General features: G+C 35.6%; 1 protein-coding gene across 1 annotated transcript in view; it reads left to right on the top strand.

Moving 5' to 3' along the window:
- Nucleotides 1–431: 431 nt before the first annotated feature.
- Nucleotides 432–17,167, top strand: part of LOC111044929 (centrosomal and chromosomal factor) — a 32,882-nt gene continuing 16,146 nt past the window's right edge. The window contains exon 1 of the mRNA XM_022330197.2: nucleotides 432–1,176. Within this exon, the coding sequence (XP_022185889.2) occupies nucleotides 610–1,167 (558 nt within the window). The 5' untranslated portion in view covers nucleotides 432–609 and the 3' untranslated portion in view covers nucleotides 1,168–1,176. The remainder of the gene's footprint in view (nucleotides 1,177–17,167) is intronic.

A 17,167-nucleotide genomic window follows, 5' to 3' on the forward strand; every position in this document is an offset into this window, starting at 1 on the left:
AATTCTGTAGTCTGATTTTTACTCTAATATTGGCCTATGAAGGAGGCTCCTTTTTCCTTTTATATTATCCTTGAAATGCAAAATTTCAAAAAACCTTGTATATACGTCGACGCGCAATTAAAAAAGGAACATACCTGTCAAATTTCATGAAAATCTATTACCGCGTTTCGCTGTAAATGGGCAACATATAAACATTTAAACATTAAGAGAAATGCCAAACCGTCGACTTGAATCTTAGACCTCACTTCGCTCGGTCAATTATCATGGAATTGAACATTCTCTTGCATCATTATTACTTTTCACTTTATCTTTCTTTGCTTGAATTCGCGCTGCCTTTAGACAGAGCCAGAGCTTGTTTTGGTGGGGATAGTTACGAGAGTGCGCCGTGAGGAGCGCTAGTAGTCTGGTGGGGGTACTGAGCGCAGCAGACGCGATCCAACTTCAGTCGAGGCGAGACAGTCGCGCTGATCACATGTGATAAGTGAGAGTGCCGTTGTAGTTGATCAAAAGTGCTGTGTTGAGTGTTGCGAATGTGAGAGAGTGTGCAGAAGATAATAGTTTTCATTGGTGTGATATTAGTTTGTGATTTGAAGATAGGTGCGACCAAGAATGGCGGCCATCACGGCTGTAGGGTATGGAGAGTACGAGAGAGTGCCGCCCCACACGAGGAGCCTGGTGTCCAGGGGGGCAGTGCAACAGCAACCGCCGCCTCCACAACACAAGGACTACAGCCGCCCCTTACACGTGGATTGCAGTGTGGAGTATGAGCTTCCCAACGCGGCAAAACCGCCCGCGGGAGCCCGCAGCGAACCGCTGCTCATGATCCATCCCTGCTACTACAGGCGGGCGGAGAGTCAGCGGCGGAGTCCGTTCGTCAACAATCTTCCCGCGGGACGTACCGCCCCTCAACCGCCGCCTCTTGCCGCCCCCGCTGCTCCAGCCCATTACCCGCGCTGCTACAACGCGGATCCACGGCAGGCGGCGGTTGCACCGCCCCCGAAACTGTGTCCTTCGATGGTGGATGCCGGCAGATGGACTACTAGCATCCAACACAGTCCCATGGATCCCTCCCGCCTCCAAGCTGCACCGCATCATTCCTGTCACGACAGGGCGACTGCTGCCACCCCCTGCACTGCAGTCACCGCCCCGTTATCGACGACAAAATAAACCTACCAGGTAATTATCATATTAAGTGTCGGTCGCTTAACTATAGTTCATTAGGCAATTATCATGTTAGGTGTCTCCACAGAGAATGAAGAAGATCCATTTACTGTGAGGAAAATATAAAAACCCCTTTTTTGTGTCGATAAAAATCTTCTACTTTGTGAAAATATGAGAACCTCTTTCACTGTGTCGTTTAAATATAGTTTTATAGCCTAGTCAAATCAAATCTCTATCTGTCCCAAAAACATGCGGTGATAAAGTTTGAAAAGAAAAATAGTTCATCACTATATAAAATAAAATATCCTACTCAGATACATACTTCTTGTATAGTAGCGCTCATCGAATTTCCATCTAGCTGTTTACCCTGTTGTCAATATTTGCAGTAGCAGAAGTCTTCGGGGGTGATTTACAACATTTAATTAGGATTTTCGTTCAATAATAATATATTTATTTGAACAAATTCAGCTTCCAATTTATTTCCATCTGTATTAAATAAATCCACTGCTTAAGTATCGCTCATTCGTTCAACTATGGTTTATCATCCACCAGCTTATAATTGGGTTTTTCGTTCAATAATAATATTATATTTATTTGAACAAATTCAGCTTCCAATTCATTCCCATCTGTATTGAATAAATCCACCGCTTAAGTATCGCTTATTCGTTCAACTATGGTTTATCATCCACTAGTTTATCCTCACCTCTTATTAGGCCTATCCCAGTTTAAGTTTTTGTCAAATCGAGTTCATTGCCTTCAAAAGTTAGATTACATCTCTCTCGATCCATCTCATTATGAAGAAATTCCACTTACCACTTCTGTGACTAGTGTGAATCCTATCCTATTTCTTGCACATAGTTCATAGGAGCCCTAAACTTGTTAGCATACATTAGAAGGGATAAATATTGGAGATGAATCTACCCAAAGTTTTATAGTTAGTTCCAGACCCGAGAGAATACCTCGGGTTCTAAATATATTCGGTTCCAAAACCGAATACCTCGGTTTTAGTTCCAAATCGAGAGAATACCTAGCTACTCCCTGTACGCTGAGCATGTGGCTCAGTGCCACGGAACACGTTCGATAAACGAGAAAACCGTGAGAAATGTTGTAAAATTGTATGATAAAAACACAAATTATTATAAATCGAGAGATTTTCAGAACCACTAGCACTTTCTCTTCAACCGATCCTCCATGTTATTTTTAACTTGCGACGATAGAAACCAGTATAAATGAAGGTTGATAGATATAATAGAGATCGTTAAAACGTTCATCAATCACCTTATAATGACTATTATAACTTGTCACTTGAAAATGTCCCTTATCAGTATACTGAAGTCTTTAGTGGCTCAAATCGTTTTCCGAATCTTCTCTCAAAATTTGAGCGGTTTTCAACTTCCTCTAAAGTCAGGCCAACAAGTCTAAAGTCAGGCCAAGTAAATTTTGTTCGGGTAATTGTCATATATATAATGGCATAATTTTTCTCAGGTGTGATGTCTATGTAATGGAGGCAATACTTTCATAGAGTAAAAAATTTAGCTTTCTTTAACCACGTCTACCCTTTGGTAAAAGCAGTTTATAATATCTAATCTACCCGAGATATTACATCTATATAGACAACCATGAATAAAGTATTCTTCGAGAATTGATTTCCACAACTGTCCATCCATTCATAGGAAGTTATATTCCGGTAGCCCGTGTTTAGTAATATTATCGCAGATCGATAACTCATACGGTAATGAGAGAAATCCGTAAGGAACTCTATAATCCCTGATACACATCTGTAATGCCTGAATTAATATCATTAGATATCTTAAGAAAAGAAAGTCGGTATTTTATAACAGATATGGAAAGTTTTGAAGCGTGATTCATTGGTTATTTACCGCTACATATCCTGAAAGGTAATTTATTCCGATCGTTTGAAATACCAAATCTTAACTCATAAATGTTGAATGATGATATAACTCAACGCATAGTTTTCCAATTGTGATTAGCATGACTATCATAAGATGAATTGCATATTACCATAGAGGAAAGATAGCAGCATTTGATATTACGATGTGTTGTCTATAAACAGTGATGCATCTTTTTGTGTAGTTGAGAAGTTGATATTGTGGTAATTATTCATATTGAATGAAAAAGACTAAGAAATTGTCAAAAAACCACTGATTTAAATCTGTGGTTTTTTGACAATTTCTTAGTCTTTTTCATTCAAAGTGATGCATCTTTTCAATTTTCATTCCTTGTTTACTATTGATTCAGTTTGGAGGGTATCACACGCGTGAAAACCTCATCATTTTTCTTTTCTCTGTCAATCACAGCAACAAGCCTATACGTCCATCAATAATTTCGAAAGAATATCGGAAAAAAGAGTCCACTAGTAATCAAGCAATTGGAAATGTCAATAATATTGATATATGACATGTATCAATTCAGTATGTAGTAGCACAGGAAAAAAGAATAATTCTAAAAACGTTTAGAAGAAGTTCTAAATAAAAGTTTTTTCTATGATAGTAGGTTGTAGCACAGATAAGAATCTGTAGTTGTAGGGTATTCAAAGACGAAAAATATTAAACTTTCAACTCTAAACTCTACAGAGAAGGGAAAAGTTTGATCAGAATTCGAGACTCGTTCATACGCCAATATTAGAGTAAAAGTAAGACTATAGAATTATTCATCATAAATCAGCTGACAAGTGATTACACAGATGTGTGGAGAAGCCAGTCTATTGCTGTATTTCCATAAGGTCTATAGTTTCAATCAGGTACTTGTGGATGAGAATACTGCGTGAGGTCTACTGTTCACAGAACTACTAGTAATATCAGTAATCAAACTAAATATCAGCTGATTATAAGAATTGGAAATCACTGAAATATTAGCTTCTTTTTTCTCATACAACAAAGGCCAGACCGTTCTGTTCGTACTCTTATAACTGAAACCTGTAGTACATCGATTGTTAGAACTTTAAACCTGATTAATTCTGACAAACAATAATAGGATTATTATAATCCGTCCAGGACTCAGTTCCCAATTAAAATGATCCAGTTCTGACTCCAAAGAGCTCTAATTACACATTTGAAATTTGGCAAGTCTTAGAAACGTCTCTGAATCAATGTGAATTGTCAGAGATGCTAATTTGTAACCATTCAACCTAGAGCGTCATGATTTCAGGATTCATTCGTTCACAGACGACGCGGATATTGCAGAGCGGTGATAAAATTTCGTCGACGCTGGGTGATTACGCGGAGGGCGGTGGATGAGGGTAAGGAGTGTGGGTGACAGATGAGGAGGACAGAAAGGGTTGGTAGGAAGGACAGAAAGGGTTGGTAGCAAGGACAGAAACGGGATAAAGTGGGTGGCCTGGAGGAAATAGGTGGGGGACGGGAGCGTTATCGATTTGCAGAGTTGAATGTACCCGTACCGTACAAATCCTTCGTACGCGTACGCACAGATGCAGCTACACTGAATCAGCTGACTGAACAGATGTTACCAGCGCGCGTCGTTTCAGGAGCAGATACTATTTCCGCCCTCGAATTCAACATTATATGAGATTGCGCTCTACAATAAGTCAACTGTTAACAATAACTGTATTTCGTCAATGCATTCTGGAATTCCATGACGAGAATACACGTCACCGGTACTGTTTATCGAGAGATGTCAACATGTCAAGTGAGATTCAATTAATTGGGCATCCCACAATTCCTCTGTTTTCAAAAGGTCTGAAGGTGCCTAGAGATTTATGTGCCAGGAACAAGTGCATCTCACTTTTCATAAGTAACTGATGATGCTATTCTTCTTATATACCTGAGGTATATAAATAGAAATACGATATGATAAGTTAGTAACCTAGTCTGATAAGCAAGCTATCATGGACTAAAATCAGTAATGCGGACTACTTTATTCTGCAAAATACTGTACAGCCAACTCTGATGAATTATCTGATATGTTAATAGCCTACTCTGGTAAGCTATCACGGACTAAGAAGAGAAATTCTGGCTACATAATTCTGCAAAATACAGCCAACTCTGATAAGTTATCATAACTTATCAGAGTTGGCTGTATTTTGCAGAATTATGTAGCCAGAATTTCTCTTCTTAGTCCGTGATAGCTTACCAGAGTAGGCTATTAACATATCAAATAATTCATCAGAGTTGGCTGTACAGTATTTTGCAGAATAAAGTAGTCCGCATTACTGATAGCTTGCTTATCAGACTAGGTTACTAACTTATCATATCGTATTTCTATTTATATACCTCAGGTATATAAGAAGAATAGCATCATCAGTTACTTATGAAAAGTGAGATGCACTTGTTCCTGGCACATAAATCTCTAGGCACCTTCAGACCTTTTGAAAACAGAGGAATTGTGGGATGCCCAATTAATTGAATCTCACTTGACATGTTGACATCTCTCGATAAACAGTACCGGTGACGTGTATTCTCGTCATGGAATTCCAGAATGCATTGACGAAATACAGTTATTGTTAACAGTTGACTTATTGTAGAGCGCAATCTCATATAATGTTGAATTCGTGGGCGGAAATAGTAGCTGCTCCTGAAACGACGCGCGCTGGTAACATCTGTTCAGTCAGCTGATTCAGTGTAGCTGCATCTGTGCGTACGCGTACGAAGGATTTGTACGGTACGGGTACATTCAACTCTGCAAATCGATAACGCTCCCGTCCCCCGCCTATTTCCTCCAGGCCACCCACTTTATCCCGTTTCTGTCCTTGCTACCAACCCTTTCTGTCCTTCCTACCAACCCTTTTCTGTCCTCCTCATCTGTCACCCACACTCCTTACCCTCATCCACCGCCCTCCGCGTAATCACCCAGCGTCGACGAAATTTTATCACCGCTCTGCAATATCCGCGTCGTCTCTGAACGAATGAATCCTGAAATCATGATGCTCTAGCTTGAATGGTTACAAATTAGCATCTCTGACAGTTCACATTGATTCAGAGACGTTTCTAAGACTTGCCAAATTTCAAATGTGTAATTAGAGCTCTTTGGAGTCAGAACTGGATCATTTTAATTGGGAACTGAGTCCTGGACGGATTATAATAATCCTATTATTGTTTGTCAGAATTAATCAGGTTTACAGTTCTAACAATCTATGTACTACAGGTTTCAGTTGTGAAATTACGAACCGAACGGTCTGGGCTTTTTTGTGTGAGAAAAAAGAAGCTAATATTTCAGTGATTTCCAATTCTTATAATCAGCTGATATTTAGTTTGATTACTGATATTACTAGTAGTTCTGTGAACAGTAGACCTCACGCAGTATTCTCATCCACAAGTACCTGATTGAAACTATAGACCTTATGGAAATACAGCAATAGACTGGCTTCTCCACACATCTGTGTAATCACTTGTCAGCTGATTTATGATGAATAATTCTATAGTCTTACTTTTACTCTAATATTGGCGTATGAAGGAGGCTCCTTTTTCCTTTTATATTGTCCTTGAAATGCAAAATTTCCACAAAACCTTGTATATACGTCGACGCGCAATTAAAAAAGGAACACACCTGTTAAATTTCATGAAAATCTATCACCGCGTTTCGCCGTAAATGCGCAACATATAAACATTTAAACATTTAGGGTAATGTCAAACCGTCGACTTGAATCTTAGACCTCACTTCGCTCGGTCAATAATGTCATTTAGAATGATAACTTACATAATCCTATTACCGCGTTTCGCCGTAAATGCGCAACATATAAACATTTAAACATTAAGAGAAATGTCAAACCGGTCAAATTTCACTAACGGCAGAAAATTCCGCTGGTTCCGTAAAATAATTACTATCAGCGAAGCTTGAAATTATTCCAACTATGATAACAGTTCTGTGTTATTGAGAAGTGAAAGCCAACTTGGCTCAGGATTTTCCATGAATCAATTACGGGAATTTACATGCCGGTACAATCGACCTTAATTGAGAATTGCATTCATATTTTTAACGTGTTTTATTATCGATGTTCAATTATTTACGTTACCTTCTGTTTTATTACCTCGTTACCGTCTTATCCAACTCATATCGCATGATTGTTTGTTATTAATTATAAAATTGTGGTCTCTCTCCTGTGTAATTGGCACGCACACCCGTGTCAATTAAATGAAGAGAATTACGTTCAGTAATTATTGTTACTCCAGTCTTGAAAAAACGGACTTGCCCAAAGAGGATAGGCTATGCCATAGAATAAAACAATAATGTATGAGTAAGTTACTGTGTTCCCAGTAACTTACTATGATTAGTTACTGTGTTCCCAGTAACTTACTCATTGTAATTGATGGGTTTCAAAAAGGCGCTGTAATTTCAGCTGGCAAGTTTCGTCATAGCGTTTCATTAGAACCGAAACATGATTCATAAGTTGATTGTTAAGTGTCTGATGTTTGCCATTGGTGGCAATGTAGCTATGACGTCATAAGGGAGTAGAAATGGCATGACATTCTAGCCTGGCATTCATTTAAGCATGTGCTTGACTAATGTACTTCCCACATTTGTCACAATGAACAATGTAATGGTGCAATCACTACAACATTGTTTTAAAAGCAGTGAGGAGTTGTACTGGTATGTTTCCTTGTGAACTAGGGTAATGGATCTAGAGTACGAGAAAAGGCTCCAGAATTTAAGAACTCAATAGTTTCTTGATCCATTCTGAACTATGATACTATTATATATGCTATAACTGAACTTTGCTATAACTGATCCATTCTGAACTATGATGCTATTATATATGCTATATGCTATATATGCTATTAACTCACTATTTGAGGTTTTTGGAAAATAAAATGTCAATTATTTATGTAAATAAACAGTTTTGTTCACTTACTGACTGGAGTACTCAACGGTTAACTGTTGAAAATGAAAGCATGCCGCCTGTAAGTCATTAAGTCCAGTCATTAAGTGAACAAAATTGTTTATTTATATAAATTATTAACTGAATGTACATAGACTACATCAGCCTTCATTATTCATGTCTTACTTATGAGGGGTTCATAAGTAAGATTTTTGATTATTGCCTAACCTATAAGGTACATATACAGGGTTATCATAAAAGAATGGTGCGGTTTCGAACATTGTTTAAAGAAAAACCAAATTACTTACAGTTAATGTTTTTTTATTCACCTAATTTGTCTTCTGAAACAGTTTTTTTACATGATTAATAACTTTCAATAAGTGCGCCCTTAGTCGCTCGACAAATGTCCAAACGATAATAAATTTCTCTCTTAGCATTCGATAACATTTCTTCGATTATGGTTGTCATTGGTTCTTTAATCCTGTTTTAAAGTGGTTCAGCTCGCGATTTCTTGTGAATAAACAATGTTTTTGATGTAAATTTACAAGAAAAAATCTACCTGAACCACTTAAAAACAGGATTAATGAAGCAATGACAACCATAACCAATGAAATGTTAGCGAATGTTTGGAGAGAAATTGATTATCGTTTGGATATTTTGTTGAACAACTAAAGGCGCACATATTTAAATTCATCAATTATGTAAAAAACTGCCTGAGACGACAAATTAAATGAATAAACAACATCAACTGTAAGTAATTTGGTTTTTATTTAAACCATGTTCGAAACCGCACCATTCTTTTATGATAACCCTGTATATGTACCTTATAGGGTAGGCAATAATCAAAAATCTTACTTATGAACCCCTCATAAGTAAGACATGAGGTATTACATTAGTATAAGTACATAAGTAATACATAAGTATTACATTAACCTTCATTATTCATGTCTTACTTATGAGGGGTTCATAAGTGTGATTACTGATTATTGCCCACCCTATAAGGTACATAGACATTAACCCTCATTATTCATGTCTTATGAGGGGCTACTTATCAATGGATGTCAAAAATCAAAACTGGATTATCAGATCATGATTCGAATACTGGATTCAAATTCAATCATGGAATGACAATTATTACTCATTGCTTTCAAGTTGAAAATTGCGTAATTTAAATCACAATCACCAGGCTAAATAGTGAAAACATAGGCAGCTGCTGCTGCTGCTGCTCTATAATGTACATAGTCTAAATTACCCTCTATTAAACATGCTGTCTTATTCACGGAGGATTCTTTATCATTGATGCCAAATTTTCAAAGTAACCAAAACTGGATTATCAAATTCAATCATTAAATGACAATAATCATGATGTCTTATTCATGAATGATTCTTTATCATTGATGCCAAATTTTGAAAGTAACCAAAACTGGATTATCAAATTTAATCATTAAATGACAATGACGCACTGTGTTTGAGACCCCTTGAGTTGAAAATTGCATAAATCTCCTCACAAGTGAAAACATAGTCAAATAAATGAAAGTCATGTTTGATATAATGTTTTTTTTGTGTATTGTTCATTATTGTAAGTATATTATTTCATATCCATAGATATTCATGCAAAACGAATAATTGTTTGTGCTTACTATTCTATCATCTATTTTACCTTATGAAACCTATTCTCTGCATTTGTATCGTACGATTCATGAAAATTCGAAACCTACGAATGTTTCAAGCTATTTGGAAATAGTTCAAGTTTTTTCATCTACTCTCTTACCTCATTCCTGTTTTATTGAGTTCTTTGGATTTGATGTTGGAAATACAAGATGATTCACCAAAGCTAGAATTTCCAATGAATAAGCACGTAAAGATTATCAGATATAACTGGGTTTTACCATAGAATAGACAATCTAGTATATAGTGAGGTCCACGTTATAATAGCAGTGGAGAAAGATAGGAGAAAAACGTTGCCGAACCTGTGTCTTGTCAATGCCTTCTATAGACGGTAGCAGATACAGGTTTATTGATGTAATATTAACTGTTCATTCTCGTTTAAAATAATCAGTTATATTTAATTAAGCAAGAATAATTAAGAATATCGTGGCTGGCCAACCTGAGAGCCTGATTTGGAAAAACCTCCATTCAATTGTTCCGGAGCGCAACTAACAAAGTCATCATAGCCAATATGTTCGCCAACGTTCGAAACGGACAGGCACCCTAAGAAGAAGAAGAAGCAATAATTTATATTTTTTAATAATCTCATAATTCATTTACATAAATACATAATGAAGATGAAATAATTCGTTAATTAATTATCAATTCTACATTGTTGAAAGCCGATCTGGCAACAGAGCAAAACTTGATTGATTGAGTACTTTATTTATGTAGATTACAATATATACTGGCTTATACACTTATATACAATAGCTTACAATACAGCAAAATTATGTATGAATTTACAAAATAATAATTATTGAGCTGTATATAATATGAAAAAAAAATTTGTAATAACTATAGATAGAATAGATAATATTGTTATGCATCCACATAAATTGGCGGAGCTTTGGACTTATCAATGTCCATTCTTTGGAAAGAATATTCGAAGTATTCTTCCCACTAACTCCCTACCAAAGCGAGAGAGAGATATCGCTATCCGCTTTGTTGAATGATAGACTAGGATAGCAATTGTATTGCTAATCAAACATTTTCATTATAACGTGGACCTCACTATATGTTTTCTCTGCTTCAAATGCACAACTTTGTTTCTCTCAGTGAAGCAGTTTCCTCTGGTTTTAGTTTGAGTGTACTGCCGCTGTCATAGTTATCAATTATTTAGACGTTTGTCTCGTCATTTTTGGAAAGCACTCGAACAAAGCTTATAAGCAATGACGTTGGTGCCGTTAGTACACGAACTGCGGTTTAGTTTCGCGTGACAAGCCGATTCTCGAAATCGGCTGACTCCATCCAATTAACTTTTCCGCTGTCTGCCTTTTCCCTCGACTGGTGCGTAACCCGATACACAACTGTCCACTAACATCGAAGCTCGACTGTCTCCCGTGAAATAGAATTCTTGTGGCACTCCGGAACACCGGTCATAAATTCTTACAAGTCACGCTCTCCGCCCGGAGAAGTAGACGAAATAACAAATAAAACCAGCCGAAACGGAATTTTCAAATATCAAAGGCTTAATAAGATCGACAAGCAGACCCCTTTATCTCTCTGAACATGCTACGTTCGCAATAAAAAATCCAGAATACTGCTAGCAATGAAAATTTTATAGATGGGGCCGGCTGTTTTCGTGTGACGTAATTACCCTCTGAATCTCATTTCCTTCCAACAACACACCTTCGGGTCAGCCCACTACAATTTCACCAACTTTTACAGGACCAGTTTATGCCTAAAAGCCTTAAACTGCTTCTGTGGAAATCGTTCAATTTGAATTAATTAACAATTGAATTAGACCAAATTATGCCTAAAAGCCTTAAACTGCTTCTGTAGAAATCGTTCAATTTGAATTCGTTAACAAAAGAATTAGACCAGTTTATGCCTAAAACCTCAAACTGCTTCTGTGGAAATCGTTCAATTTGAATTCATTAACAAAAGAATTAGACCAAATTATGCCTAAAAGCCTTAAACTGCTTCTGTGGAAATCGTTCAATTTGAATTCATTAACAATTGAATTAGACCATATTATGCCTAAAAGCCTTAAACTGCTTCTGTGGAAATCGTTCAATTTGAATTCGTTAACAAAAGAATTAGACCAGTTTATGCCTAAAACCTCACACTGCTTCTGTGGAAATCGTTCAATTTGAATTCATTAACAAATGAATTAGACCAAATAATGCCTAAAAGGCTTAAACTGCTTCTGTGGAAATCGTTCAACTTGAATTCATTAACAATTGAATTAGACCAAATTATGCCTAAAAGCCTTCAACTGCTAAAGTTGAATTTCAAATCAAATCAAATTTATTTATCCTTAATGATGGTTACAAAGTTAGAAACTTAAAGTATAAAATACATAACATAATAGTTAGATATACAGTAGCCCAGGTAGTATAAGTAAATTATTTATTATATAAGGAGGGTCCCTGGAAGGTTAAGAAAACCTGAGCGCAGAGGCCTAATTTAGTAATGAAAGGTTTATCAACTGCGGTAAACGTAGCCGCAATTATAGAATTCCAGTACTAAATTTTCAATTTCAATTTATTAAAAACACAAAACAAGACAAAACAAAATTACAAAGAATTACGAAACAAATAAAACAATAAAATGTTACAAATATAAAAAACGGCTTTCAAATAAATTGAAAACTTTTATTATAAGAGCCTTGTGTCCGATTGGTGATGAGTTGTCACGGATAATGAACCATCTTGCGTCTCTATCACTATTATACTATTCCTGGGATAAGACAAAAATGTTTGTAGAATCTTCCAATAACTTAGTTATTCAGTTATTTGTATGAGACTGCAGTTTAAGCTTGTAGGCCATACCAGAGAAAACTTCTATAATAAAACTATAATATAACTTGCAAATGAATGAATGATTGTATTATTCTAGACTGTTTATTCTTAGCTTACAATAGTTATACTTAGATTGTTTTATTCTATGGCCATGAGTATATGCTTTATAGAACCTGTTCTGGGATAAATTTCACGCTATCTGTATCTTCATAATGTGATGTAGATAGTGCTAGGTACACGCATAATAGAAAATTGATTGGTTTCCTGAGGTTTAAATTAATGCTAACGGATTAAACCTAGTTTAACCGATCATTATTGCTATTTAACAGTAATACGATAACTATTTTACCTATTCAAATTCTTTATTGATTCATACAATAAGTAGTCTAAATCATCAAAATGATCGGGAGAAAAAAAATGAGGTAACATTGTGTTATTCCTCTCCCAATTTTATAAGGTTACACTTAGTCCAAAATAGGTCAAGTCTTGTAGTTTTTCACTTCACAAGATTTTTAGTCCTTAATTATTCTCACGGTGTAGAATTTAAAATTTAGAAGTTTCAAAACCAAACATAGAAAAAATATTTCACATTATTATCACTAAAAAAGTAAATATTTACATTTTGAAGAAATAATTTTGAAGGACCAAAAACAAACTTAAATTTATAAGCACAGCTGAGATATAAGTTTAAAAGTTAAACTGTGAAGGTACCAGGAAACAGGTACACGAATAATAGAAAATTAATGATTTAATGAATTAATGTTTATTGATTCATGGAATCATAACATGGGAAAAAAATTAAGAGAGAGTCTTTTAAATTGAAAAATTTTAAGAGCAGGCAAGAGATCAGTGGGCAGAAGACGAATATCTTGGTTGCGCAACTTAAGGGATTGGTTCCAGTGTACATCCAATGACCTATTCAGAGCAGCTGTAAATAAAATAAAAATCGCCATCATGATAGCCAACCTCCGCCATGGAGACGGTACATGAAGAAGAAGAAGAAGATTCGTGGAATGAAAATTGAGGTGTGAATGAATGCTAACCGATTAAACCGAAAAAGTCTAGTTCACCAGTTTAAACTGAGTTTAACCGATTCACCAAGGTGAATGACATCTGAAAATGCCAAGCATTTCCTGATACTTCTTTACCTCTTATTGGATATTTCGTTAACGGAAAACCCCCATTCATCTAGTAACAGTGTATCTCGTCCTTTTCACAATTCCATGATACATTGACAGTATCTGTGAAAGTATTGGATATTCGATTCAAATTTCACAATGAAGTGACCTTCCATAGAGGATATGTCCATATCTACAAATATATATAGATTCAATAGATTCAATCTATAATGGAATTTTCACAGAAAGTCTAAATGACCTTTCATAGAAAATATATTTATATCTACGAATGTTCTGTTATATTGTGTCGGATTCTATAGATTCAATCTATAATGGACCTTTCATAGAAAATATATCTATATCTACGAATATTCTGTCATATTGTGTCGGATTCTATAGATTCAATCTATAATGGAATACTGGGGGTAGTTCAATTACTCGAGGTTCTGTGGTGGATAGAAATAGAGTTGTAATACGTGCCGCATTCAATTGTGTGCTGCATGAGGGAATGGAATTGATCCTACGGCTGTAATCTTCCCTCTAGCTTTTCTGTACATGTAGACCCCTTTTCAATGCAACCCAGCCTCCAGCTGAAATACTTTAGAATCTCCCATGTTGTAGTATTACGCTAGCCTCCATGCTTCGGAATTCCTCCCATGCAGTATTACGCTTTCTACGAAATTATATGCGGAGAAAGATACGGCTGTTCCGGTATCTTTTAATAGGAACGCTAGATTTGAAAAAGACGACGCACGAAATTAAAACCACACTTTTATAACCAGGACGCGTTCTGAAGCGTCTCCAAGAGCGAGCGAGAGAGGAGTGGGGTTGCATGTGAAGATCGGAGATTGAGAGAGAGAGTGATAGAATGATGTGATGTGGAAAAGAGTGTGAGAGAGAAGGGGTTTGTGAATTAGCTGGAAAGAGCAGTTCCCAACAGCTTTCAACTGAATTCGTAATACTGAAACGTGTTAGTAAATTGAGATTTATGTTTGCAGGCTGCCGTGGAAAACGGCGTCTCTTCCTTTCTCTGTTACAACCATTTCATTGCTGCCATTAACATACCCTTCTCTCACTCTCTCTCCCACCGACCAAATCCATTAACAATGTTCATGCATCACTCACGATAAAATCCAGTCAGCATTCTGGTCTCCCTCCACCAAATGGTCTATTTGTTGGGGAATTTCATCTGCTGTATTCGATTAATAGAAGATTAGATTAGAAATCAATTTAGTTGCTAAATTGTTTTTGTCAATTTTAACTAAACATTTTTGATGAAGAAACTGTTTCATGAAACGCTTAAAATTGATAGGATTATTATTGATTTATTCGATTTCCCAAGAACTCCTCAATTACATCAAAGTTTGTTGAGTTTGCAATAATATTCTATTCATTTTATTTATTTACAATGCAAATGACACTAATGTAATAACATTGAAAGATAAAATAATAAGGTAGTCCTTGTGCTATTTCTCTTCCAAATTTATAGGTGACAAAGTCCAAGATAAGGTTAGAATTTCACGTGTACAATTTTTATAAAATTTTGGCCCAAAATAAACATTAAAACTATAAATTTTGAATTTAGTTGGCTTAAATTGTTAAATTTATTAGAAACATTCCACTCAATTACCACTTTTAACGAATAATATTAAGTTATTTTAGGAAATTTGGAACTATTCAAGAAACACAAACTCGTAAACACTATTGATTTCATAATACATAATATCGGGGCACCGAGCTTCGCTCGTTATTTTTATTAATTGATAAACAGACCACAATTCTCTAAAGTGAGCGTGTTTATATTTCACAGCTGGCTATACGTCATTTTATGAATTTCGGGGATGCGATATTTTGATTTTTCACATACTCACTGGCTCACTCACTTTTTTACTATCCACAGCTGTTTCAGCCAAGGATGAATTATCCTTCAATGTCGTTCAGCGAGTTTTCCCAAGGATGAGACCTAGTGCAATCGAATCTTTATATCATAAACCTACTATGTTCCAAATTTCGTGAAAATCGTTAGAGCCGTTTTCGAGATCCGTTGGACATAAATAACCAGATATAAAAATAACCATATATAAAAATAACCAGATATACAGAAATTGCTCCCTTAATATAATAGGATGTATGTATAGCAAATAAGATTTAATTCCGGATGTTTAGTTATGAATGTTGAAGGTTTTAGATTTTACTAGATGATGGGTGTCTCGTAACCATTTAAACCTTTAGAACTCTTAAATCTTTTAAACTCTTTATTTAGTCAAACATTTACGGGTAATGTATAGCATGAGTAGTATTATATCAGCTTATCCTACGTTGTTACAACAGATTCGACTTTCAATTATTTTTCTACAACGATTAGTCATTGGATATAGAGAACTGAGTATTTCATTTTCCTATTAGAAAATTGTACTCTCGATTTTATAATAAACTCTCAACTAATTCCTAGTTTCAGTGAATCTTCAATGATTAGCAATCATACTCTTTACATTATATCTTAAAAAATACAAGCTTGACTGTTTGTTGTGTTTATTTCATTCACGCTATTGATAATCAAATAATACTAGTAGTTCTGTGAACAGTAGACCTCACGCAGTATTCTCATCCACAAGTACCTGATTGAAACTATAGACCTTATGGAAATACAGCAATAGACTGGCTTCTCCACACATCTGTGTAATCACTTGTCAGCTGATTTATGATGAATAATTCTATAGTCTGATTTTTACTCTAATATTGGCGTTTGAAGGAGGCTTCTTTTTTCCTTTTATATTATCCTTGAAATGCAAAATTTCCAAAAACCTTGTATATACGTCGACGCGCAATTAAAAAGGAACATACCTGTCAAATTTCATGAAAATCTATTACCGCGTTTCGCCGTAAATGCGCAACATATAAACATTCAAACATTTAAACATTAAGAGAAATGCCAAACCGTCGACTTGAATCTTAGACCTCACTTCGCTCGGTCAATAATAGTTATCGATTGATTGATTTTATTGATTCATACAATAAGTAGATCATCAAAATGATAGGGAGAGATAAAATAAGGTAACCTTGTGCTATTCCTCTCCCAAATTTAGATAAGGTTACCTCATGGAAATGCGTATTTTCGCTCGGTTTTATTACAATCATACCTAGAGGCTCTTACTAAATTAGGTCGTTGTTTTTGAAGAAAGATTTTAATTTTCACATTCTTTGAATTATGCGAAATCGTGTAGAACTCAAAACAACAGTATGAAACAATTTAAAAACAAGAATGCAGTTCATTCTAAAGGTTACATAGCTTGGAAATAAGGTTAATCGCTCATTAATGAAAATTTAATAACAATTAGATTCTATTGAATAGAGTGCTGTCAAGAACGTTAAACTTTCTCCATAATCAACGTTCAAATTTCATTTGCTTGTCTACTTTAGACTTTTGTTATTAACTTGAACCAAATTCCGCTCCACTATACTAAAATAGACGTGACCGATAACCTCAGGCGTTTATATTATGTGATCGAATTCAGCTTGTGTCCCAGTCAAATTTTTACAGCCTCTCAATACAAATATCTCGGAACGTATTGTAATAACTGTTATATACCTTAACACACCTTAGTTCATGCGTATAATTAAAAAACTAACTCACGTTCTTT

Source organism: Nilaparvata lugens, chromosome 4 (assembly GCF_014356525.2).
Source record: "Nilaparvata lugens isolate BPH chromosome 4, ASM1435652v1, whole genome shotgun sequence".
Lineage (NCBI taxonomy): Eukaryota > Metazoa > Arthropoda > Insecta > Hemiptera > Delphacidae > Nilaparvata > Nilaparvata lugens.